The sequence below is a fragment of the Cygnus olor genome, chromosome 1 (genome assembly GCF_009769625.2).
Source record: "Cygnus olor isolate bCygOlo1 chromosome 1, bCygOlo1.pri.v2, whole genome shotgun sequence".
Lineage (NCBI taxonomy): Eukaryota > Metazoa > Chordata > Aves > Anseriformes > Anatidae > Cygnus > Cygnus olor.
The window spans coordinates 201,182,841-201,207,791 of record NC_049169.1 but is presented as its reverse complement, the minus strand read 5'-3'; the positions used below and the strand labels follow the sequence as shown (position 1 = coordinate 201,207,791).

Sequence of the window (24,951 nt, the reverse complement as noted above, 5' to 3'; positions counted from 1 at the left end):
CTCTAACACACACCCCCCACACCACCCCCCAAAATAAGGAGGGAGGTCACTCAGTGAAGCAAAGGGGTGGTAAGTGGGGCTGTGCACATCACTCCTGGCTCCATCTGCCTTATTGAGATAGCTTGCCAGCCTCGCTCATCAAAAATAATGTATTTCATTTTCCCCCCTGTGACATGTGAAGTTTAAATTAATCAGAGCAGCAAACAGAGACAGAATCCCTATTGACTGATTTTGGCTGGGAGTACATTTTCTGATTTCTAACTACATTTTTCATGGAAGTTAAGATCATTTTATGACACAAGCATGCCTCCCTGCTTTTATGAGGAGACAGCTGTATTTTACAAAACAGGTGTGAGTCCATGCCCCTAAAGTTTTAGTATATATTAAAATAATAAAGGGAATAGATATAAAGGACACTTTTCTCCCTTTCTGTGAAATTGATGCTATTAGATCTAGCTGAAACCTCATTCCACAAGAAATGCCAACATTTTAATGTCAGTTCTATTAGGGTAAAAACAAAGAATGCTATTCTAACCTAAGCTTTATGGAGTATTAATATAATGTAATATAGAATGAAACATGTCTGGGGACAAAAAGTCATTGTGAAGTGAAAAATCAGTTAAAGGGCTCAACACAAAATTTAATCAAAGTCAGCATTGTAACAGAGGAAGTTTTCAATGTAGATGAAGCAGAAAGAAAAAAATATGTTGCCAGAATACTTTCAGGCAGACAGAGATGCAAGTGATGCTTTAATTATAGTTGCCTTATTTTATAGGTAAACAAAGCTGAAATAAACGTGTGGCTCTTTTTCTCTCATAAAATCCAGATTCTAAGTCAAAATGTCCTTTGGTATCCTTTCACGCAGTGTTGGCAGAGTTTAGTGAGAGCTGCAGCGAACTTACACCAGAGGGGCTTGGTACAATCCAGCAAATAGGTGGATAAAAGCTATCCGTGGTGTTACACTTCCAAGATTGGGGTAAGAAGACTTTCAGCAAGAAAATCTCCAGCTTTGAGGAGAGGACATCAGCATTACTACCTATGAGGGAAGAATAAGCCGTTCCTTGGCAGTGAGGATTTTCCTAGAGGTGACCGCAGAAGAAACTGCTCTCCTCATTAGCACTGCCCAGAGCTCATCCTCTTCTCTGGACAAGACAAGCTGTGTATCAGTTTCCCCACTTGCTATTAGTCCTACAGACATCTGCACCCTTGCCTCGTGTTGTAGCAGGTTCGCAGGGGTATACACAAAGGGCATGCAACCAGCTGAGCTGCCAGACTTTGAATCACCTGTTTCCACCGGAGGGATATTTTCAGGCTGCCTGACCCAGAAAAGATAATGTATCCGAGCCACGGAGCAAGATAAATGCTGACATTTCAGAGCAGTTGGCACAACCCCCTGCCTGGCCACCGGCTCCTTGTCCTTGAGACAACACTTCAAGTTCACCTAGGACTTGGATTTGATTGCTCTATCTCCTCAATTCCTTTTTGCCTTGCAGAGCCCTGGCTGCTCCCTGCACAAACTGCATCTCTCAGCTGCAGGTAACCTGGTCCCTTACGGTCGTGGGGCTTCTTTTCTCCATCCGATGGTCTGGATCCTATGGTGGGAAGACCAGAGATGGCAGAGCTAAAGGATCAAAAGAATTACCTATTCATATCTCATTTAATTACATGCTTGCTGCCATTCCCTTCCTTCTGGTAGCAGTCAGGAGCAGTGCCTGACTCTGTAACTCCACCAAGTATTTGAAGTTGGCTGCAGTCAGCTTTGGGGAAAAATCTCTTCAGTTTTTGGGAAAAAAAGTGCTATGCTCTTGTCCACAGTGGGACCCCTAAGTGAAAAAACTTTACCAGTCTACAGTCTCTCCCAGGTAAATGCCAAAGCACCTTTTCCTTAGGAATCACTGGAAAACACGACTACAGGACTAAGGTGGCATCTACCTCTCCCCCCAGGCTATTTCTGACCAGGTCTAGCAGGGCTGGATCCCAAATAACAGGGAGGCCATAAGAAGTACCAAAAGCAGTAAATCATGGTACTACGTGTATTTAAAACACAGGCTAATAAAATTATTAACTGCTTCTATCACTGAACATTAATTTTTCACCTGCTGTAAATTAATACAATCAAATAGGCAAAGTGATTGGTCAGAATCACTTCTTACAAACCGTAAGAAAGTTTAAATATAAGCTTTCTAAATTTCATTTGTCATTTCTTTACATTAGGGCTCTGACAGTAATAACCCTTCAAACAATGGTTTGCAAAGCAGCTTTCAAAGTTAATTCTTATTCCATTCTTATTCCACATCCATCGTGCTGTGATGATGGAGAATGACACTGCCTGCAGCTGGACATGGAGGCGAAAGCTCCCTCTTTGATGGCTCTTGGTTTGAGGGGGAAAGGCCAAAAGGAGACATGGGGGGTTGGTGGAGACACAGTATCATGAGGTGCTTTAGGGAAGGTGCAGTTAAGGGTAAAGCAGCTGGTCAGTGTAGGTTTAATTCCCTCCATGTATTCCATCCCTCTGTTTTAGGGTAGAGGTATCCAAGCCCATCTCTTCATGAGATCCACAGCTTTAAATTATTGTTTCTTAAAAGGCTTTTCAGCTTCTCATACTTGGCAGTAATAAAATGCCTACTTGGACTGCTTCTCCTCTATCAACTAACCAATTGCACTTTCCTATCGCAGCCCTGTTTTCCTCTGCAACTGCAATACTTGCAAGAAGCAATTGAATATGAGTCTACCAAAACACAAACTAATTACTGCCTGACATTCCCAAACACAAGCGATTTTTTCAGCAGAGGATGTCAGGAACTTGTCTTCTTGGCAGTGTCTTTGCAATTTAAGTTTTATCACCGATTTTGGCAAGTGACCCGGAGGAAAAAAGTTATCTAGGAGAACGCAGGGGGAATGAACTGTGACAAGGGGGAATGGAAAATGTAGGCTGCCTTCCTGATGAGAGGTCTGTGAGACCGAAGAATAATCCTCCATGAGAAATGCGGTGTGGGGAATTGTGGAGAAATTCAATTTGTAAGGGACCTCTGGAGGTTTCTAGTCCCACGTCCTGCATGTTGAAGATCTCTGCACTGAGTACAGCCTTCTTCCCACCTTCCCTGTCTTTCTTAAAAAGTGAGCATGCGCCTACTTCAAAGTCTTCCTCAGTAGGTTAGAAATGACAGCATGAGGAGCTTTTTGACAGCAGCAGCAACCAGAGCTGGCACTTTGGAGACGTGGGCTTGTAATCTAAATCCAGCCTTCCAGCAGCACCGCTTTCTGACATATTTATCAGCTGTCTGAGCAGAAAGACTAGGGGCTGAGGGAGCAAGGAAGATCACAGCATCCCCTCAGGCTGGAACAGAGACTGCCACATACGGATGGAGCCGGCTGCCGGAGCATCCTCCAGTTCTGCGGCACCACCGCTCCCAGAGGGAAATCACACTGGTTGTTGTCACCTAAAGCGAGTCTCCTTTTAATTCCCATGCCAGATGATCTCTGTCAAACTACAAAATGAATTGGCCACTGTGAGGAAGCAAACAGCTCCTGAGATAATTTTCGAAAAGAGAATCAGTTTAATCTCAGAAGCTGCTGTTTTCCAGCTCTGCATTTCTTCTGCTTTCTGTCCCTCAAACGTTTCCTGGAAGAAAGAAAATTAGCCCCACAAATTCATTTCTATCTCCTCATACACGTTAGAGACAAATCAGAATTTCTGTCCTTCTTCACTGGATGTCACATGGGGTTTTATTACGGGATCTCTGTTGGTCTCCTGAAACTACTAATAAAAATATGCACTTGGAAAGAATATGAAATTTAAAAGTGAATTAAGTACTAAGGTTAGGGGAGTAGCTGAGAACACAAATAAAATGAAAGTAATATTGCCTACTGACTGGGGTTCAGGGGACCTCAGCTTTACTGCAGGTTGCACCAGTAATACAGTGTGCAAACACAAGCAGATAAACTTTCTTCTACTTTGATTGCAAAATAGGGCAAGAAAGCATCTTCTCTCTCTCTCTCTCTCTCTCTCTCTCCTTTTTTTTTTTTTTAATATATAATGCATGCCCTTAGTGCAGCTCCAAACTGAATTAGGATTTGTGGATTCTGGGGAAATACAAATAATATATGTGGCAATATAATACAATACTGTCCTTAATCGGACAGAGCTCCCATTTATTTCGGTGAGAATACTGCTCATGGGATCAGGTCGTCGGGTCCTAATTAAGGCTGACTCAGCTGTCAGCTTTCCCTGCCGAGTTCAGTACAGGGGACTCAACTTCATCTCACCCTCCTTGTCCTGCATGCCACCCTCACAACAGAAACTCCATATTCACATTCAGAACGAGAGCATTCACGACACACTGATTTAATTCTGACCAGGCCTGGCATTCCCTTGGCTTTGTTCACATCTGCGCTTGCTTCGGTGCCGTCCTTTATTGTAAGCCTAATAAGTACATAAAGGCCAAGGAATGGGGATCCGGGCAGGCTCACAGCAATGAGCTTTGAGGAGCTTGTTTGCCTGGGCAGACAGACTGGGTAAACAATTAGCTCCAGCTCAAACGTGCAGACCCTGCAGAAGAATTGGATGCTTGGCACCGGCCACTCTCCATGACATTCAAAATTTGGCTTTTCTCCAATCCAATATTTAAACATTTCTGATCGTTTGTCCAGCCGCGCAGGCTGAGCTAGGAATTTCTAGTGCATTCTGTTTCTGTAAATGGGGATCTGGCTGTTATTTACCAAGAACTTTCAAAAAATGGGCTTATCTTTACAGCAAGGGTGAAAGAGAGTTTGTCTGAAAGTCATATAATGGAACAGGTCAGCAGCTACCGGCATAATACTATAAGCAATGTACACTTAGACAAAGTATAACCTGGAGCACTGCTGTCACAGACCCTTCTGTGTTCACTGCCGGTAGCAAACAGCTCACTTTTAATTAAACATCATAGAGAACTGTTATTTTAAAACTGCCTTTCAATTTATCATCATGCCTGTTGCAGTATAATGGAGAATTGAGTCCTTATTCCTTCATGCTGGCAATCAAGGAAATATGTAACAAGTGCTTGGTAAGTATTTGTTTTAAAATATGTTAACAGTGTGTCTCCAAATCTGTGAAGTTAGTGCACTGTGAGTCATGCATATATGTTGTAACTTCTGAATCAGGACATCACGGTTATTATAATCCATAACTTCCATAATTCAGATTGAAATAGTAAAGATGTAGAGGATAATCCAAGTTGCTTTCTTGTAAAACACAACATTTCACTCCATTTCACTTTACCAAGCCCAACTCTTTAAGAGTAGGTAACTTGATTAAGCCCTTGGGAAACTGGTCTGCTGTATGCCACAGGTCTGCCAGCCCAGCTTCGACACAGTCAGTAAATAAGTAATAATGTCTTGTAAACAATTTATGAAAAATGGCACAACAATAATTTTGTTAAAAGATATTTGAAAAAAAAAATATGGGAAAAAAAGTGTTGCTTGTTTTCATTGTTTTTGACTTGTCTTTGAGAACAGGAGCAAGCCATTCTTGTATGCAACCACTAAACTTACCTTGTGTTGTTTTATTCAGCCACATATGCAAAAGAGATTTAGAAAAAAACAGAGGGGTCTGCATGATGCAGATGAATGTGGATGTCTCAGTCTGTGAGGCTGGACACATTTCCACAAAGAAATACCAACCTGCTCAAAGGCACTGGATCTTCTTTGCTGGATATTTTGCAAGAAAGGAACTTTATTGGGCTGAGGAAGTGAATCTGAGGCTGAGGTTTGGACTTGGTCCTCCCTTGAGCAGGAGGTTGGACTGGATGCCATCCAGAGGAAGCTTAAATTATGCTACAGTTCTCTAAATTGATTTCATGACTAATGACGGTCTACATGAATACTACTGAGAGAGCATCTCATGTACTGCTGAGAGCAGAGATCTCAGCAGGAAGCAGCTAAGAATAATGTTCAAGTGCTCTGGAAGACCTGGTAAATGCTGGGCAGAAGCTAGGTAAATAGCTCAAATTAGAAGCTTTGAGAAATGTTGGCCTATTTTTCCTATGGAAAGGGATCAGTTTAGATGGCCTCTAAGAACGGCATATAGACTTCTCTGGGACCAGGCTGTGGCATTAAGCTGATAGGAAAACAGCAGAATGAAAAGGCAAAACAAAAATGTGCTCATAAGCACAAAATTAAAACATCATAAATTAAATGAAGACAGCAAACAAGAGACTTACAAAAAAGAAAATATCTCATTTCCTTTAGGCTAATACTCAGAGTCTAGATAATAAGCAAGAGGAATTTGTTCATTAATAAGCATAAATTCGACATAGCTGATATTACTGAATTTAGTGACAGGATTTCTGTGATCAGACAGTTAAAATCACTTGTTATAACTGAGCCAGCAAGTAATGACCTCAAAATAGCAAAACTGCAATTGTGTGTCAGAAATGGCTTCGCCCCTTTCTGTCACTGATAAGGGAAACCACTGATCTCAAATGTTTCTGAGCCACAGGATAAACATCTACTTAAAGCCCCTCTCTACAATATGTAGAGCAAGTGACCTAGTCAGAATGATATATTCTGGATTTCCCACAGTGACTGTGGGACTTTCTAAAAATTACATATGACAGTTTCCTATACTGAAAATCAACACTGAAAGTATATATTAGTCACAAAGCAGAAGGAAAACTATAAAGGTCTGGAAGAAAGTTAAAGTGACACAAGTACTTGAATAGGATGTATGGAACTACCCAGATGACTGTGTGCTTCTTCACTTGATTCCAATCTCAGATTAAATAATCTGATGGATGATGTATTTCATAAAGGATTAAATGAATATAGTGAAGATTCATGGAAACAGTTCTTATCAATGAACGATACTGTTTTTGATGCAATTACAGGTTTTAGAATAACAGGAATTGTACTAATACACTATACTTAGACATTTAAGGCCTTTCACCATAATACATCTTGATAAACAGCTGAGGTAAAAATAGAAATAATTCATCCTTAGCCAATGATGAACCAAAGGCTGTAACTTATATCTACACTGTGATAATTATTAGCTCCAAATTGACTGTTCTTTGAAATGTGTTTCTAGCTCAAAAAAGACCAGTGACCAGGGCAGAGAAGTCCACCAGGGAGTGCAGGATGTCAGGGTAGATCACAGTGGTTTCTTCCTGTTACAAAACCCTCTTTGTGCAAATAATTTGACTTCATAGTCAAGTTATCCGCACTTGACTTGACTTCATAGTCAAGTTATCAGACAAACACAGACCAAGATGTTTTGTGGCAATGAAGGTACAACAAAAGTTGGTACTTCTGGGGTCTGTCCTCATGGTCTAGGTCCACTACTCCAAACAGCAATTATACAGGATCCTGTTACTCACCTACCAGGATGAGGGCAGTGTCAGGATCTTTATTTCTCCTGAGTGTGGCTGAACTGCCAGACAGAGAGTATCTGTGAGGACGTCTGTGTCGGATGCACTGCTCATTCCTTTTCTGCCATGGGAGGTCCTCTGGCCAAGGTGGCCATGGAACCATGCCTCTCTGAGTTACTGCCTTAGGCTGTTGCTAAATGTAGGCAGATACCTCTGCTCTGCTTGTCTTAATTCATGTTTTTGATGAGGATGAGAAAGTTGTGTTAAATTCTAAATGGCATATACAGGTTTAATGCATCACTCAGCTCTTGGTATTGAGGCCCTAGACTCAGGTCTGCAGTACCCATGTATTTATCTGATTTGGTTTCTGCGAAGCTACGTATTCATCATTAGGAATTAAGTTTGTCCACTTAAATCTTTCTTCTTGGTTTAGAAGGAAACTCAGGTTAACTGAAAGAATGCAGACCAACTGTGCAGACTGGGCACTTAGAAAACAGACTGTTTTGCATTTGAGAGAGAAAATATTTACAGATCACCAGTATGTACCTGGTACATAGTATGGAGTGGCACAAAGCTATTTTTAGACACTCATCTCTGAGTTCTGAAATTCACTTGTAAGCACACTGTGTAGGAAATACGTTACAAGAAATACAGACTTGCTATAAATATTCCTTATGGGATGTGTCTCTTCAAGACATATCACCAAATGACTTTACTATTCCTATTCCTGGTCTAGTGAAAGGTGTCCCTGCCCATGGCAAGGGGATTGGAATTAAATGATCTTTGAGGTCTCTTCCAACCCAAACCATTCTGTGATTCTACAATTCTATCTGCTAAGCTTTGATTTGGGAATTGTAGTAATTAGTGCTAGGAAAGACCTATTCAATCACCTAAACTGCTATGTGATATTCAGGATCGTTCCCTTTCCCAATGTTATTCCTCACACAAATTTATATATTCTTCAGAAAAAGAAATAAATCCCTTGGGACAGTATTTCACAACCAGTTTGCAGAGTCACATTTTTTTCTGGTGACACTTAGCTCAAATACGTCTTTTCTTATCTCATTGCTTTATACTCTTGTCATTACACTCTTCAATGCTATGTGAAATAATTCCTCCTTAGGGTCCTATATACTCTACACTCCAAGTGTAGATTGTTAGATTCCTCCCTTGCTAAACTACACAAGTTTTCTTTATTTACCTTTAATTTTTTTTCTTCTTTTTTTTTTTTTCTTAACTACCTCCATTTGTCTATGTCTCACATGGAACTAGGTAGCCAGAACTGCATATGGTACTGCAGTTGCAGTCACAGCTGAGATGCATAAAATAGCAATTATTACCTTGCAAATGTAAGATGTCATCTGCCACAAGGGAAGGGAAAGGATCATAGGTTAGTGAAACAGGTTGCCTATTTGGAAGAAAAATCTCCTTCACTGTTTTCATAGCTGGATACGCAAGATTTGGAAAACAAACTAAGCTCATCTTAACAACATGTGAAGAAGAGCTTCCCAAAAGCATTCTCTGGTGAGGAGCGCTTAACTCTGAGCAGCGAATTGTCATCTAACTTTAAAACTCAAATGTCCTCTCCACACCAGCTGTCTAGGCTGCCTCTATGGACAACCAAGAGAAAATGACTCCAGAGTGCACTTCACCCCACAATAACTGCAGCATCAAATCTGGGTGGGATGGATTCCCCTCCAGAGATGCCTCCTCTCCTCTGATTTAAAGACGGCCTTGCTGAGACTACTGGCATAATTTTTAGGTGGCTAAAATTAGCTGAGGTTAATCTTGTTTACTTGTTCCCAAGCTAATCATAACTGACCTCTCCTAGTTCTAAGACGCCTCCTCTTCACGTTTCAGACCAGAGGCCCCTATCGCACTGTCCCAAGTGCCACGATGGCTATACAGACTCCTTTAGCTCCACGCCCCTGTGTTCATCCCCCTTGGGAGCTGATTCATGGGTGTTACGTGGACTCACTGAATTTCTACCAGCAAAGGCTTATTTGACAGAGAAACGAAAGCAAAAGAACTCATTAAAATAGTCCCGCTCCTTCTGTTTGTCGTTCAGTGAAAGTCAGGGAGATGTACCTGCTTCAGGCATCCCCACAGGCCTGCATCCATCCCAGGATGATCTTGCCAACAGCAGCACCTTCAGTCCTTCCTCCCCCCAAGCGAAGTTTAAGCTACGCAGGCTCTGTCTGCGCTGCCTGGCCCAGTGTAGCTAGAACATAGCTGAAATATGATGTGGTCCCTCGCTTATGAGTCACACTGCTAACTTCAGGGTGTCTCCGTGTTGGGTGCAATGTGACCAGGCATCAGGCTAAGTCTGGGCTCAGGCGTCGTACAAATCCCACCAGTTCTTGCTGTACAAGAGGACGAGGAAAGGCCCTTCCCAGCATTAGCCACACGACGTCAGTGCAAAGGTTGATGGGCAGGTGGTGAAAGGTTTGGGCCAAGCACTGCCAAAACTTGTGGGCTCTCTCTAAGGGGTGACACAAGCTCTAACCTTCTCCTTTGCCGTGTTCATTGAACACGGGCTTCTCTTTAAAGAAGCAGGGCACAAGGTGAGTATGATCCCAGTGAGGAGCTGAAAAGCAGTCTATTAATACCCTCAATGACCTTATAACTATACAGTAACCTCATGGGCACATACAGCACTTATAAAATATTATAGCTCACTATTCTTAGATGAGTACACCACAGATTCAAAACTGCCAGACAGAGAGATGAAACCTAGAGAAGAATCTAAACAGATTCTACAGAAAGACACAGCCTAGCATGAAAATAAAAACAGTAGTGATGAATGTGACCCAGCTTTGCACAACACTGAAGATTCCCTTTTTCAGGAAATTCTTGAGGGTCTCAGTGAGTGCAGTTGCAGTGGATGTTTTATTTTTAAGGTGTTATTTTGCAGTTACTTCACTGTATTGATATGTTGTTTATCCAAATGGTGAAGATGCAGTGTCTTACAAGAATCTCAGCCTTGTTGGAGTAAATCCAGGTGCCTGTTTTATTTCAACGTGTTTTCACTATCATGAAATTAAAGGGGCACTGTTAGTTTAAATATCACTTGTCAGAAATGTTTTCAGCAATATGATTACCAGTAACTCCTAAGATCTGTAAAGTTTAGAACATATGTGTTATATATAGCCGTGAACTTTGAACCAAGCTGAATAAAAAATGTTATTCTTTCCTTGTTTTCTTCACTTAGTTTATGTATCTCACAGTTTGATCAAGACTTTCTACATAATAGACTCTATTTCAAGCAGGTATTTAGAGAAACCCTGTCAGACAGATGTAGGCTCCCAACGAGCCTTTCAAATGAGAATTCTGGGAAAAGAAACTGCAAGATTATTCCTAAATGTATGTGTAAATGTAAAAGGCCAGTGATTGGCCTTCACTGTATAGTCAGTCCAATGTTACCTCCTGGGTTTCCCATGCAGTAGTACTTTAGTTTCCCAATAATTTTAGAAATTGCAAAATCTTAGAAAATGCAAGAAAACCAAGCTTGGTTTGTCTCAGGCAAGGGTATTTATTGCACAGTTACATCTACAGATGGAATTGTGCAATTGAAACCTTCCCCTATTAGAGCAATTAGATGCTCAAATTATTCCCATTAACCCAGAAAAAAACATGACACATGGAGTGGGGTTGACCTCATGTAACTGTAAGCATCTAAAAATTTGATTTAACCCTTTCAAATAGACAACGGAAGGAAATGAGCATTTTTAAAAGATGATTGTCTGTCCTGCCTTAAATGCTCTTTCTGAATGTAAGGATATAATAAATCACTCTCTGAGGCAGCCCATCAAGGCCTGCAAAGGGAACCCAGAGTGGTCATGTCTAGTTTGCAGTTGCTTTTATTTGGGCAGAGGAATCCTCTCCAAGGGTACAGAGACCTCTGCCATGATCTGCTCCATCGTGCTGTTGACGAGATTTCTGCCAAGACAGGAAGGACATTGCATACATTCAGCTGCCAGTTCTCCTGCTTGGCAATCCTTTTCATAACATAAACATCTGAGTCTGGGTCCTCATATGCTGCCAGTAAAAGCATATTGCTTCTGAGAACCAGGACTAAATGCTTCCCCCCATACCCTTCTGTCCACAGTCTTTGAAAACTACAGAGGGAACTCATTTTTTCTGGGTGGTATCATCTTATGGTGTAACATATCTGAGGTAAACGCACGGCCTTCCCCTTCCTGCCATCACAGCACCCAGTCATGGGACACGGACCACTGTGTTATCATCACAACACTACAGAGAGATAGAACGTGCTCCCACACGCGCTGCACCAATTGGGAACTGAGATGGCAAAGAGCCTTCCAGAAGTCCTGCAATGAAGGAGCTGAGATGGGGATAGGACTTGCTTCTCCAAAGTCATTACTCATGCCCTCATTACTCCATCATTCTTGCCTTCCAAATAGCCTGTCTTCAAGGGGATAGAGTCTTCACACTGAACTTCTTCCTCACAGGTTTAGAAAGACCTTTGAGAAACAGGGCACCTGTGTGCAGGGGTCTCCATTCCACGCAAGAAAAAGCCAGCCTGCTGAATAGATGCCATTACAGTGGGGAGCTGCAGCCCTTTTCTGCTGCATTACATCAGCAGTGAGCAATGGGAGGACTCATTTGAGCCAATTGTGGGTTGTCATTCTTCCTTCCAGACTCAGTGGCCTCTGAAATCACTCCATTGTGTCGGAATCTGGCACAGGCCCACAATGCCAGGTTACTTCACTTCCCTGCAGAATAAAAGATTTCTTCAACCATGAGAAATTATCTCCTGACAGTGCCATTCATTAGGGCTCCCACCTGTAGACTGTTTCATTTTCAGCTTACTCGCAAGGTGCTGAAAAGTCAGCATGTGTGTTATCACTTGACAATATAGTAGAGCTAATACCTCTTCACCTTTATGTATGTTGTCACTTTTTGCTCTTTGCCTCAACAATGGCTCACAGTAATGCTGAGATCTCGGACTTCACTCTTTTTTAAAAAAAGCTCACGCAGCCCAATCCCACCAGAATTCTTGGTTCTTAGGATATGTACACTTAGAATAAAAGTATCTATAATTCATATTTTTTTCCTCTTTTGAATTGGAAAGCTAAAGCATTATATTTTGTTCAGAGCTGCTGCAGAGAGCTGTGCAGTAGTTCATTTTTTTCTTAAGGCAAGCATTGAGATAGGCTAGGTTAACAGTCCTTTCTGCATTTATGCATTTATGCTCTAAGAATAATTGAAATCTAAAAGTTTTTTGTTTGTTTGTTTTTGGTGGTGGTAACTAATTGTCTTGTAATTCAATTTCAAACTAAAGGTTCTTCCCCACGGCTTTTGGCATGGAAAAAGTTTTGCCCAACACCTTCTTTAAGGTTTCCTTCTCAGGAAAAGTCCTGTACACACCAAGCCTCGTGGCTACTATTCATCGACGTGTTGTACACAGAGGGACATTATACCTAATAATCTCTGTAACCGAAATACTGTGGTCTGTTAGCTTCAGAATCAGAGAATCACAGAATGGTTGAGGTTGGAAGGGATGTCCAGAGTCCAACCCCTCCACTCAAGCAGGGACCCATGGAGCACATTACCCAACACTGTGTCCAGATAGCTTTCGAATATCTCCAGGGAAGGAAACTCCACAGCCTCTCTGGGCAGCCTCTGCCAGTGCTCAGTCACCCCCACCATGACGTTTTTCTCACATTCAGCTGGAACTTTCTGTGGTGCAGTTTGTGCCCATTGCCTCTTGTCTTATTGCTGGGCACCACTGAGAAGAGTCTGGCTCCATCCTCTTGACACTCTCCCTTCAGATAACTATAAGCATTGCTCAGTTCCTCCGAGCCTTCTCTTCTTCAGGCTGAAGAGGCCCAGCTCCCTCAGCCCTTCCTCACATGAGAGATGCTCCAGTCCCTTGCTCATCTTGGTGGCCCTTCACTAAACACTCTCTCCATTATATCCATGTCTCTCTTGTACTGGGACACAGCACTCCAGGTGTGGATCACCTCCCTCGGCCTGCTGGCAATGCTCTCCCTAATGCAGCCTTCTTGGCCATGCAGGCACATTGCTTGCTCATGGTTAACTTGGTGTCCACCAGGACTCCCAGGTCCTTCTCTGCAGAGCTGTTTTCCAGCAGGTCAGCCCCCAGCCTGTGCTGGTGCCTGGGGTTATTCCTCCCCAGATGCAGGACCCTGCTCTTGCTGCTGCTGAATTTCAAGAGGTTCTTTGCCCATCTCTCATGTGTGTTCAGTATTCCTCCTGAATAGCAGCACAGCACTCTGGGGTATCAGCCACTCCTCCCAGTTTTGTGTCATCAGCAAACATGCCAAGGAAGTACTCTATCCCTACATGAATAAGTTAAACAATATTGGACCCAGTATTGACGGTTTGGGGACACTGCTAGCTACAGACCTCCAACCAAACTCTGTGCCACTGATCACAGCCCTCTGAGACCTGCCATTCAGCCAGTCCTCAGTCCACCTCACCATCCACTCATCCAGCTCACACTTCCTGAGCTTGTCTATATCACAGGAGACGGTGTCAAAAGCCTTGCTGAAGTCCAGGACGACAACATCCACTGCTCTCTCTTCACCTACGCAGCCTGTTGTCCAATCCTGGAATGCAATCAGGATGGTAAAGCATGATTTCCCTTTGGTGAATCCATGCTGACTACTCCTGATCATCTTCGTGCCTTCCACGTGCTACAGACCAGCTCCCCATGGTGAGAGGTGCTACACAAACAAAACACAAAAAAGAAGATGATCTTTCCCCCAGTCAGATGTAGAAAGATGGCTGCCAGTCACAGGATGATAAAGACACACAGGGAAACCATGGGAAGTGTGGTGGGATTTCTCTGACTAATTGCAGACATTTACGTAGACACTTTGTTTTGGAGGGGGTCCTTCTCCTTTTCCTGTGTCCTAAGTGCTCAAAAGAGGCCACACAAATTAAACCCTGACAGTGCCTCTTTCTCTTCATTGACAATTAGGACACACAGAGTGAACACCTCATATGTAGACCTCTACATGCAGATGTTTATGGTTCAAATGAATTGCCTAAACCCAGGCTTCTAGTCCCATTTGAGATGCCTTAAGGCACCCCACCTGACATTCAGCTGTTGCTCCAGATGGGGTAGATCTGTAGGCATATATTGTATCATGGATATGCCAGGACACTCCAAACTCTTACAGTTATGTGAGGTGAATCCCATCACAGTTATCTCAGCAGTGTCTTGTGTCTCTGCCTCCTTATCTGCTGCAAACACTTCAATCTATGTCGTGCATTCTAGGACAGTGTCTATTTGAATTTGTGTCTGGAGGTCAAGCAGTCCTACAGTCAGTCAGAACTTATTCACAGTCACTGTAAAAAAAAATGTGGAAACCATACACAGAAGGAAGTAATTATGCTAATATTTATTTGTTCTTCCCACTGATATTCTTGAAAACTGGTGTCATGTAGAAAGGCTGATATAACTAACTAAGCTGAAACAAGGAAGGGAGATACAGAGAGTTTATTCAGTGGTAGATTTGGGATTATCCAGAAACGACCGCTGGGCAATCCGTACTTTATCAGAAGAGTCTGAGCTGTCAAGAGGCCTCATCTGGTGTGGTGACCTGCTATAGCCAGGAAGACTTGTGGGAGGAAAGCTGGGAAGTGCTCTGGAACAAACCAGGCAGTTGTGACAAAAGAAGCTGTGTGCCCATGGAATGCAAGAGCCTACCTGGATCATGGCTGCAGCACTGATTCCTGCTACATAACCAAACCTCACAACACTTTCACCCCCTGCAAGACACGGACTTGCTCCTCCATCCATGCAAAACAGCAGAAGTGTACAGGACAAAGTCTCCTGAGCACTGGGGTTGTGTATCTACTCAGGAGGCATGGAGACGCAGAGTCCAGATATGGAAGGGATCTGATCAGTGTGGTATCACTGAGGGAGTCTTCCTCGTTAGCTGCCTACTGATATTAAAGATATCTTCCTTACTGTTACACGGTCATCTCCTGCTGGCCTAATAGCAGCTGAATTAGTATCACAAGCCTTGCTTGCCTCTGGCACCTGTTGCATTCACTGTCTGGGTTTCTGCTGGAGGTGTTTGGCTTCTACCCCTCGGGACCTCTGCCTCATGTTACAATTGTCCTCTCATCATTTATAGCTGAGAATGATTAGTCTAAGTACTAATGATTTTTGTACCGCTTGCATTTTCGAGGCATCTGTTAAAACCTTCTTTGCAGACCCAAATGGGGTTAGTGCTAGGCCCAAGTAAATGCAAATTTAAACATTCATGCTTAAGAATTTAAGGTCCCGTAACACCCCAGCTCCTCACATTGGTCTGCGCATGGGGCAGGGCTTTCGCCGTGCTTCAAGCTTCACTGGCCCTTTGTTAAAGTAGCAGCAGGGAGAGGAGGTCAGTAGAAGGCAGCAAATAAACTGATTCTTGTGAAATTTATATTTCCTTTCTGGGGCAGTGGTGATCAGCTGGGAATTTTGGCAAAACCTTTGTGGATTATTCTCTCGGAGTTAAAACACATTGCAGGATTTTTGCCTCCTTGGCTCCAGCTTCCCCTTTCCTTGCCAGGTATCATTATAAGGATTCAAGAAGGATGAGTAATTAAAACCCATGAAACAAATGTGTCTGACAAAGTCAAATATCTGATGAAGCAGCGGAGGTGACAGACTGCAGAGCTGCCGGACCATCCGCCTCTGGGCCCTGTGACGGCAGGAGGGACCCCGGGCCAGGGACTCATGGAGAAGGGACCCGTCACATGGGGGACCCTGAACACCCAGCTCTGCAAACACCCTAGCGCCCTTAGTGGGGATCCCACAGAACCACCCCAAAACCTCCCACCACAGGCCTGGGGCAGCCCGGCCACCCCGGGGCTGAGGTGGCGGCCGCACAGCGTCGGGGCTAAAAAGAGTGAGGGGCAAAAAAAGGTGTTTTCCCTCACGAAACTAATAAAAACAACAATATAAGGACTTTAAAAAGAGAAAAAAAAAAGTGGGGCGGCGGCCTGAGTGGGGGAAGCCTGCGTGGACAGAGGGAGGGGCCGGGCCCCGACCTCGGCTTCTCCCGCCCGGCCGGCCGGGGAGAGGGCGCCTGCGCCGGGGGCAGCGGGGCCGGGGGTAGGGGCTCGCAGCTCGGAGCTCGGGACTTGGGGCTGAGGGCTCGGAGCTGGGGGCCTGGGGCTCGGCAGCGGCGGGAGCCACCTGCGGGAGGCTCCGCTCCGCCCCGCTCCGCCCCGCTCGGAGCAGGCGGCCGGGGGAAGGCGCCCCCGAGCCCCTCGCAGGCGGCGGCAGGGATGGGACCGGCCCCGCCGCCACCTGCCTGAGCCGCTCCCGCAGACGCCGCCGCCTCCTCAGCGGGGGAGCCCCGGTAGGTCCCGCCGGGGTGTGGGGGGACACGGGGGCGGTGAGGGCTGCGGGAGGGGGAATGAATTTGGAAGCCCTAAACGGGAGCGCAACCCGGCGCCGCAGACAAAAGGGATAAAAGGCTGATGTGCGGCTAACCGGTTCCGGAGGGGGAGGACAGCCCTTCCCCGGGTGCCCGCTGCGAGTTAGAGACCCAAAAGGGGGCTGCCGGGGCATCGAAGGGCAGCGTGGAGCATCTTGTGCGAAAGGCGCTGGTGGCAGGGCGACTTGGTGGCGTTGCACGCGTCGGGATGCACAGGAGGAGTTAGAAGTAGCCCTGCGAGCCCTACGCTTGGGCTTCGCATCCCTAGCTTGTTCTTAGGGGAACGGGTGCGAGGGTCTCCTTCTTGAAGCTGTAGCTGGGACGCCTCTGACGAGCGAGGGCCGTGGAGCACCGCAGCAGCAGCAGCCACCCCACAGCAGCAGCAGCCATCCCACCCCATAGCAGCCACCCCATAGCAGCCACGCCACAGCACATCGCCCAGGTGGCCAGATGGCCCCCGGCACGCGTGTCCCTGCCTGCGGTGTGCTTTGTTCAGATGTGCCGTAACCCCTCCCGCAGCACGGGTTGCGAGGAAGCAGGGAGAGAGAAAAAGGAAAGAAGGGAGGGTAGAAGGAGGCAGTGAAAAATGTTTGACAGAAATTGGACCGAGAGGTAAGCAGGCGGAATACGAGCCCTCTGCGTGTGTGCGCGTGTTGCCGATGCGCGTGTCAGTGCCCACTGTTGTATGTGCTGGCAGACGCCGTTGGCCTGCCGGTATCAAAGTTTGTTTCAGGGTTTCTGAGACGTCTCTGCTTACAGCCCTCCGACTGGCGGTGAGGCTCTCTAACTCTTGCACCACCTCAGCATCGCGGGCAGGCGGACGGAGGTTGCACGGTAATGGCAGTAACGCTCCTGCGGTTGTTGCAGCGCGACTCGATTACTTCTGCTGTGCTTTAACAAGTTCTGTGACTGAGAAAAGCAGCTGAGGTATTTTGACATGTCAGTAACGGTAATTTGGTTCACCTCTATAATTTGGTTTGAGGCAGGTTTTTCTCTCTCGTGCTCTCTTCCTTTTTCTTTCTCTTTTGCAGTGTTAATCATTCTGGCTTCCAGTGCTGTGGAAAAACTTTGTTCATTTCAAAATGTAACAGAGACTGTTCCGTTCATGGGCTTTCGTACTGTACATCCCAGGATTTATTGCTATTTAACCATCTATTACAAGAACCACCCTCGAAGCAGTGAACTCTTCCAGAAAAATTACTTGCTTATAAGAAAATGATTCATGTCCATTCTGAACAAGGCAGCTCTCTTTCACCAACATCTATCTCAAGGCATGAATGCCCATAGCAGGCAGGGAAATGTGTCTGCAAAGTGTTTCAGTGGTGTGGGGAGCCCCAGGGCAGCTGTCAGTGTTTCCATTCTCCAAACAATTTTAATTCCATTAGCAAGTGTGATTATGTACAAACCGCTTTCTAGGGGGTTCCTATGCTGGATATCAGAGCAGGGCTTTGTACTGAGTCAAAGGGTGGACTGAGTTTATGACACAGTTTAAATAGAAACAGAAGAGCAGTACTACAGTAGAACAGCGCGTCGTAATTCATTCGCTATCGTTTTGTGATAGCCGTTCAGGGAAGTGCTTGCTTCTTACCAGTTTGCTCTGTCCGAGAACATCTTTCAGGGTTACCCACAAGTAAGTAGCTGAGCAGAGTGTGTTTGTTAATGTTGTTGCAGTTGCATTTTTATTTTTTTGTTTGTTTGTTTTTGCTTTATTTTAAACAAAAAGGGGAAAAAAGAAGAGGCTATCCGGTAGGTCTCTCTTTAAGTTTGCACTATTTTTTTAATTCCTTCATTTTTTTACTTAACCACTTATTTTTGAAGGGGGAGGATCTACACAGCAAGAGGTAGTGTGCACTAATTTGGCATCTTGTTAGAAAAAAAAGACATTTTCTCTATTTATTGCAACCGACAGCTGATTTATTACCAGTTATGTCTCCAGATGAGACATAATTACAAAGACGTCTGTAAATACCTTGGTTTGTGAGCATCTGTGGTCAGGTATAAACTCAGGACTGTGTTTTATTGCGGTTAGTTTTAATAACCTTTGAAATAATAGCAAAGTTCTGTAGCAGATGAAAAGGCTGTTTTATCCCGCGTACCTGCGATGCGATTACCACACAGAAGGGGAGGGTGTGGGAAGGCTTGCCTAGGGACATGAAGTGGAATAAGTACCGCTTTAACAGAGCACGGTGTAGATATGGATACCGTCTTTCTGAAGCCTTTTTTCAGGACAGACTGGAGTCGCAGCTCCTGTCGTGTTCTCTTCATTGGGCGGCTGCCCTCTGCTGTCTAAAACTGCCTTTCCAGCGTTGGTGCTGCTGTAGTGGGGATGGTAGGGAGATGAGGGAGGGCAGGTTGCAGGGAGAGGCAATTTCCCAGCTCCGCTGATGCTCTCGTTGGAAGCAGAGGGGCTGTTGGGCATGCTGTCCCTTCATCGGGTCGCTGTGCTGACAGGCACTGGGGATTCTTGCTGCTTGTGCAAATAACAACTGACAAGATGCTTCCATTTTCCCCTGACAGCTAAATAAATCAGCCAAAGGCCGGCATCGACTCAGTTAGCACAAATGGTTTTTACATCCAAGAAGTGGCACGAGTGGTGCAATTTAAATAGAGATTCCATCTATCAAAAAAGCTTCAGATGTCATTTATGGGAATTACTTTGGTGTGAAGGAGGTGACAGCAGACTGCATGTAAATACGCGCTCTTAATAATGAGATCTGCTACCTGATGCACAGCATAAGTGTGACTTAGTCTTTCTTAGCTACAGTAAATGCTCCTGTGTCACTCCTCACTGTCACCAAGGAGGACAGTTAAGAGTTGACTGATGCTAGTGTATATCGCCTTTGTGGGGATACAGCATTTATCACTGCTACCTTCTTTTTGTGTATTTTCCTAATCACTCCTTTACAACAGATACATCTGATATACAGCAAGTGTTTCTTGTTACATGAATCGGAGACGGTCTGATTTGATAGCTTGCAAAACCCAGCCAACACCCAGTATTAATCTCTGCCATAGAGACAGAGGAGCTGCTGGTTTTCCTTGAATAAATAAGTATTTTCCAATTTTGTGGCATTTAAGATTATGCACTTCTGATTTATGTTTAAAATGGCCTGAATTTTCTGGCATGATTTGCCTGTTAGGTATAAAATAACATTCTATAGAATCATAGAATGGCTTGGGTTGGAAGGGACCTTAAAGATCATCTAGTTCCACGTGTAGAGCTTAGAGCTTAGTTGTTCCAGAAGAAAATACATCCCTTTAAAGACATCCTATTTGTTATTTAAAAAATTATCAGCAGAATGTCTGGTCGCTTCTGGCAGAGTCAGTACCTTCCTCTGTGGGCATCAGTAGCATCAGCTCTGTTCATCTATGTCTGGTTTTTGGAATCAAAATGTTTTGATTTCCTAGCATGAGTCAATTGATATGTTGAACATTGTGTGCTTTAATTATAGCCTCCATTCCCAAAGAGGACGCTACCAACAAAGAAGGGATCCAGGCCTAATATTTGAGTTGGACACCTTCGGACTTCAGCAGTTTGCGGTGTCCGAAGTCTTTTTCAGCGAGGCTTAGGAATGGCGTGTGAGCAGCATCGGAGAGAAGGATTTTTCTTTTTTATTCTTAGATAGCTGTGGTCATCTCCTGCATGGTTTGCTTTGATTTGCTTGGTTGAGGTATTTCAGGAATGATCTTGCAGTTGTGATCAGTGTAACCTCAGCAGGGTTTAAATATGTGTAAGCTCAACATAATTGTGAAGTTTTGTTTGAATAATCCTTGTATGAGGGAGATCCTGCCTGCCTTCTTGCCCAGGGCACAGTGCCTCCTGCAGCGATTCAGCTGTATGGCTAATTTTCAAGTAAACTAAAGTTACACATTTTCTTGACACAATACTAGTGCACGCTGTTCTCTGCAGTCTGAGGCACTCTGCCTGGGGTTCATAAACACATTTACAGTCCCATTTGCCTCCCTGTGCTCAGAGGGGGTCGGTTTGCATTTCTAATTAATTAAGTTTATGGAGGAATAAGTCAGTATGTTAACTGAAAATTCCCTCAGGAGCTGTAAGCTTGCTTCATTAGCTGACTGTGTAATCACGATTGCCCTTTCTCATGTAAGCTTAGGGGAGAGCAGATGCTATGTGGAGCAGAAACCTTCCTCTGGTGTGAGTTGCAAGGAGAAGCAAGTCTCCTGTGCGGTAATGTTGTGCCAGCCTGTTCTGTTCGGGTTATCTTCTCTTTCCACCTGCCTTTTCCTTCCATTAGCATGATGTCTCTGGCTAGGACAGCAAACTGAGGTGTTTGAAGGGACCCCTCTCAGTGGTGTCAGAGAGTAGGTGGGAGCTTTCAGAGAATTTCAGAGAATGCTGTAATCCAGCTGCGGTAAAGGCATTTATTTATTCTTTGCAGAAGTTACGGTATCTGGATGCAGGAGTTTATGCATAGTGTGAACTTTCTAGACACTGCATAAAGACGAATACCGTAACTTGTCACTGATGTTAATTGGGACTTGGTGGCTCAGCACACCTGGAGGTTAAATGTCCTGGGTTTCATGCGTTAACCTGGGACTCTTGCTTCAAGATACAGGTTGAGGCATTAGTTTAATGCTAAGAAGCCTGAAGAACTTAATGCTATTTTGCTCAAATTGCTTGATTTTGACCAAGTATCATACTTGTTTAGCAAAGCATTGCTTAGCAAGGGAAATTGATCTTGCAACAAGTTTGGGTGAGTAACTGGACTTTCTTTTGCTTTCCACAGACCGGCATTCAGAATGGCAGGCTTGTCCACGTTAATCCTCCTTTTGTGTGCTGCTAAAGATGTGATGCCCTCCAGTCCTCACTGGAAGCCAACGTGGCCTTCTTACAGAGTTCCAGTTATCCTGCCACAGTCTACCCTCAACTTGGACAAACCACAGTTTGATGCTGAAGCCAGACTGGACGTGGTGTCTCCCTGTGGCCCAGCCTGCCACAAAAGTTCTCCGCTGCCAACTTATGAAGAAGTGAAGAACTACCTGTCCTATGAAACCTTGTACGCTAACGGTAGCCTCACTGAAACCGAAGTGGGCATATACATTCTGAGCAGCAGTGGTGATGGGTCTCAAGGCAAATCTCGAACTAAGAGGCAGATCTATGGCTATGACAGCAGGTTTAGCATTTTTGGGAAGGACTTCTTGTTGAATTACCCGTTCTCCACGTCAGTGAAGCTATCTACAGGTTGCACGGGGACACTAGTGGCTGAGAAGCATGTTCTTACTGCCGCTCATTGTATCCATGATGGCAAGAGTTACGTCAAAGGAGCTCAGAAACTGCGGGTGGGCTTCCTGAAGCCCAAACTGAAAGATGGCAGCAAAGGGGCCAATATCACCAACTCAGCAATGCCTGAAAAAATGAAATTCCAGTGGATCCGAGTGAAACGGACACATGTCCCCAAAGGATGGATCAAAGGCAACGCCAATGATATTGGCATGGATTATGACTATGCCCTGCTGGAGCTCAAGAAGCCCCATAAAAGAAAGTTTATGAAGATAGGTGTGAGCCCGCCAGCAAGACACTTGCCTGGAGGGAGGATTCACTTCTCTGGCTACGACAACGATCGTCCTGGAAACCTGGTGTACCGTTTCTGTGATGTCAAAGACGAAACGTATGACCTGTTGTACCAGCAGTGTGATGCCCAGCCGGGTGCGAGTGGATCTGGGGTGTACGTGAGGATGTGGAAGAGGCAGAATCACAAATGGGAACGTAAAATTATTGGAATATTTTCAGGCCATCAGTGGGTGGACATGAATGGCACCCCACAGGATTTCAATGTAGCTGTTCGCATCACACCCCTCAAATACGCACAGATCTGTTACTGGATCAAAGGCAACTACCTTGACTGCAGGGAAGGATAAAGACAATGAAACTCCGTGAAAGCACTTAATGACTGGTTTTAATTACTACTCATCTGAGGAGAGGCTAGACTTCTGCTGCAAATGATGTGTGTGATACGTTTTTGTAACATCGGGATGTGATATATAGCTTTTTGAGCAAGCCACCTTGTTCTCAGGACTGGGGTTACGTGGTGCTGTCATTACAACAAGAAACTGGGGTTAAAGGAACATCATCTGGGAGGGGAAGGAGCAGGTGGACTTGCTGAATTTGCAGCTGAGCAACTGAAGATTAATGAGGGGCGGATCAGTAAACAGTACAAAATCAGAACCGTCTCCAAAGAATCCTATAAAAGGGACGCTGTTGACTATCTCATGCCTATGATATTTGTTTTAATAAATCCTAGGATTAGTAGAAATGCTTTGATCTGAACTTTTAAAAGAAAATATTTCTATGCTGTTGGGGGCTGGAGAGGGGCATTTAATGGTGTTTGCAACCCAAACATTACAGCTTTGTGTTCCTGCATGAGAAAGGGAGTGTGAAAAGGGCAAGGCATGCGCTGTGGGAGATGAATGCCACACAAATAGCGTGAAGGGTAAATAACTGCATAACACTTCTAACCTTCTTTCAGCCTGAGTGATTTGAGACTTTATTAGTAACATAGTTAAGAAAAATGCTTTTTAAGCAAACAGACCTTGATGTCACGAGGACTTAACTGTGAAGATGATGTTGGTCATATGAGCAGTGCCATTGCATCCCGCTTTGGGAAACACAGGTCACACGTGGGCTTAAATCTTTTTAGCAGCTGGGGCACAGCCTTATACCTAGCAGGATCCCTATGAATATTCTATTACAGAAAGCATATGGGAACGGAGGCTTGTCTTCTGTTATGTCCTGCGTAGATTTTTTTTTTTAAAGGAAAATCTCATGTCAGCAACTGAGACATTTCAGAGGGAAGCCTGTCTTGCTCTTGCTGATGATCTGAATTGCTGACTGTAAAGTAGGCAAAGGGTAGAGCAGGATAAGGGTTCTACTGAATTTTCCATACTCTTTGTTGGCAATCCATGCTGTTCTACCTAAACATAGAAAAGGTAGAGGAACCCTAGATTTATAAGGGTCTCTCTATCATATCCCTTTCACAGCATAATTTGTACAGCACTTTGACTTCCTTTTCTTGTGTTGTTTGAGGCAGGGAGCCCCTTCCCCATCAAATTTTTCAGTTACAAATAGTTCTTGGCAAGTGCACAGTTCAGTAATTCTGCTGAAACAGAGCCAAATTGCAGGATGTAATCTGAGTTACTAGGAAGTGATGCTCTGCTGTCTTTTATAGACATCAACGGCTTATATTTTTATTGTAGCGGAATTGTAGTTTAAAATAAGAAGTGCCTCGTATGAGTAACATCAGTCTGGCCAAATACTTGTAGCTTAGCAAACAGCATTGGGAAGTCAACGTGGTCTGTACAAACGGTGTTCTCAGGTGGATCGTGCCACTGTATTACAGTAACATAGTTAAGTACATGCTGCCATGACAATATTATTTTCTTAAATAGGAGGATAGACACTGGCTCCAGTTCCAGTTCCTCTTCCATCCATCTCTCACTGTCTCCTGAAGCTTACCAAGTTACCCCTGGCTCTTGGTGTTATGGGGCAAAGGCAAGGCCCTGGCATGAAATGGCAGAGCTGGAAGGAGTGAGTCTGAGCAGGGCTTCCCTATGCTATACAAGGAAAATGTTAATTCAGCTAAGCCTTTCTTTCATTCTACTAATTACTGTGGCATTTGTAAACATATGCCTGATGGTGCTTTATCTTTGTGATGGCTTTGGCTCTAGTTCTGAAAGACATTTTTTGCTAGAGCTGCCTATGATTATTATGTTTATAGGTGCAGCATATGAAAACATGGACCCTCGCGGGCTTTTGGTGCACTCAGATACAAGCAGCTACTAATGCTTTGACATATGAATAATCACCACATGTATCTGATGGTCTTTTTCTGCCTTTTTATTTTATTTTCCTTTACTCTATGACTGTTGTCTGGAGCACTTTTGTTTGAATGTATCACAGTGAATAAAGAAAGTTATGGAATTTCAATGCAGATATTCTTGTATTTGTACTATACTTGGGTTACACTTTCAATCTTATTGCACAGTTACTTATTTGTAAAGGCATTCAAACACAGAAAAGATACATTAACATACTAAATGCTGCGTGTTTTCCTTCATTTTCTTTTCTTTCCACCTGTTTTATATATATATACATATTAGTGGGCTTAATTACTGTTTTTTTGGACAGTAGAAATCAATCTTAGCTTTTGTATGAT

The 24,951-nt window shown here is 44.2% G+C and overlaps 1 protein-coding gene across 9 annotated transcripts; it reads left to right on the top strand.

Annotated features, from left to right (window-relative positions):
• Nucleotides 1-16,116: 16,116 nt before the first annotated feature.
• Nucleotides 16,117-24,722, top strand: PRSS23 (serine protease 23). Of its 9 annotated transcripts, none has more exons than XM_040544310.1 (2): nt 16,117-16,138; nt 21,526-24,722. In XM_040544310.1, the coding sequence occupies exon 2, from the start codon at nt 21,539-21,541 to the stop codon at nt 22,655-22,657; it is 1,119 nt and encodes a 372-aa protein (XP_040400244.1). In that variant the 5' UTR covers nt 16,117-16,138; nt 21,526-21,538; the 3' UTR covers nt 22,658-24,722. The 9 variants fall into 9 exon arrangements, with proteins under 9 accessions (XP_040400244.1, XP_040400237.1, XP_040400236.1 ...); XM_040544303.1 differs by lacking the exon at nt 16,117-16,138 and adding an exon at nt 16,476-16,699; XM_040544302.1 differs by lacking the exon at nt 16,117-16,138 and adding an exon at nt 16,813-17,389.
• Nucleotides 24,723-24,951: the final 229 nt, after the last annotated feature.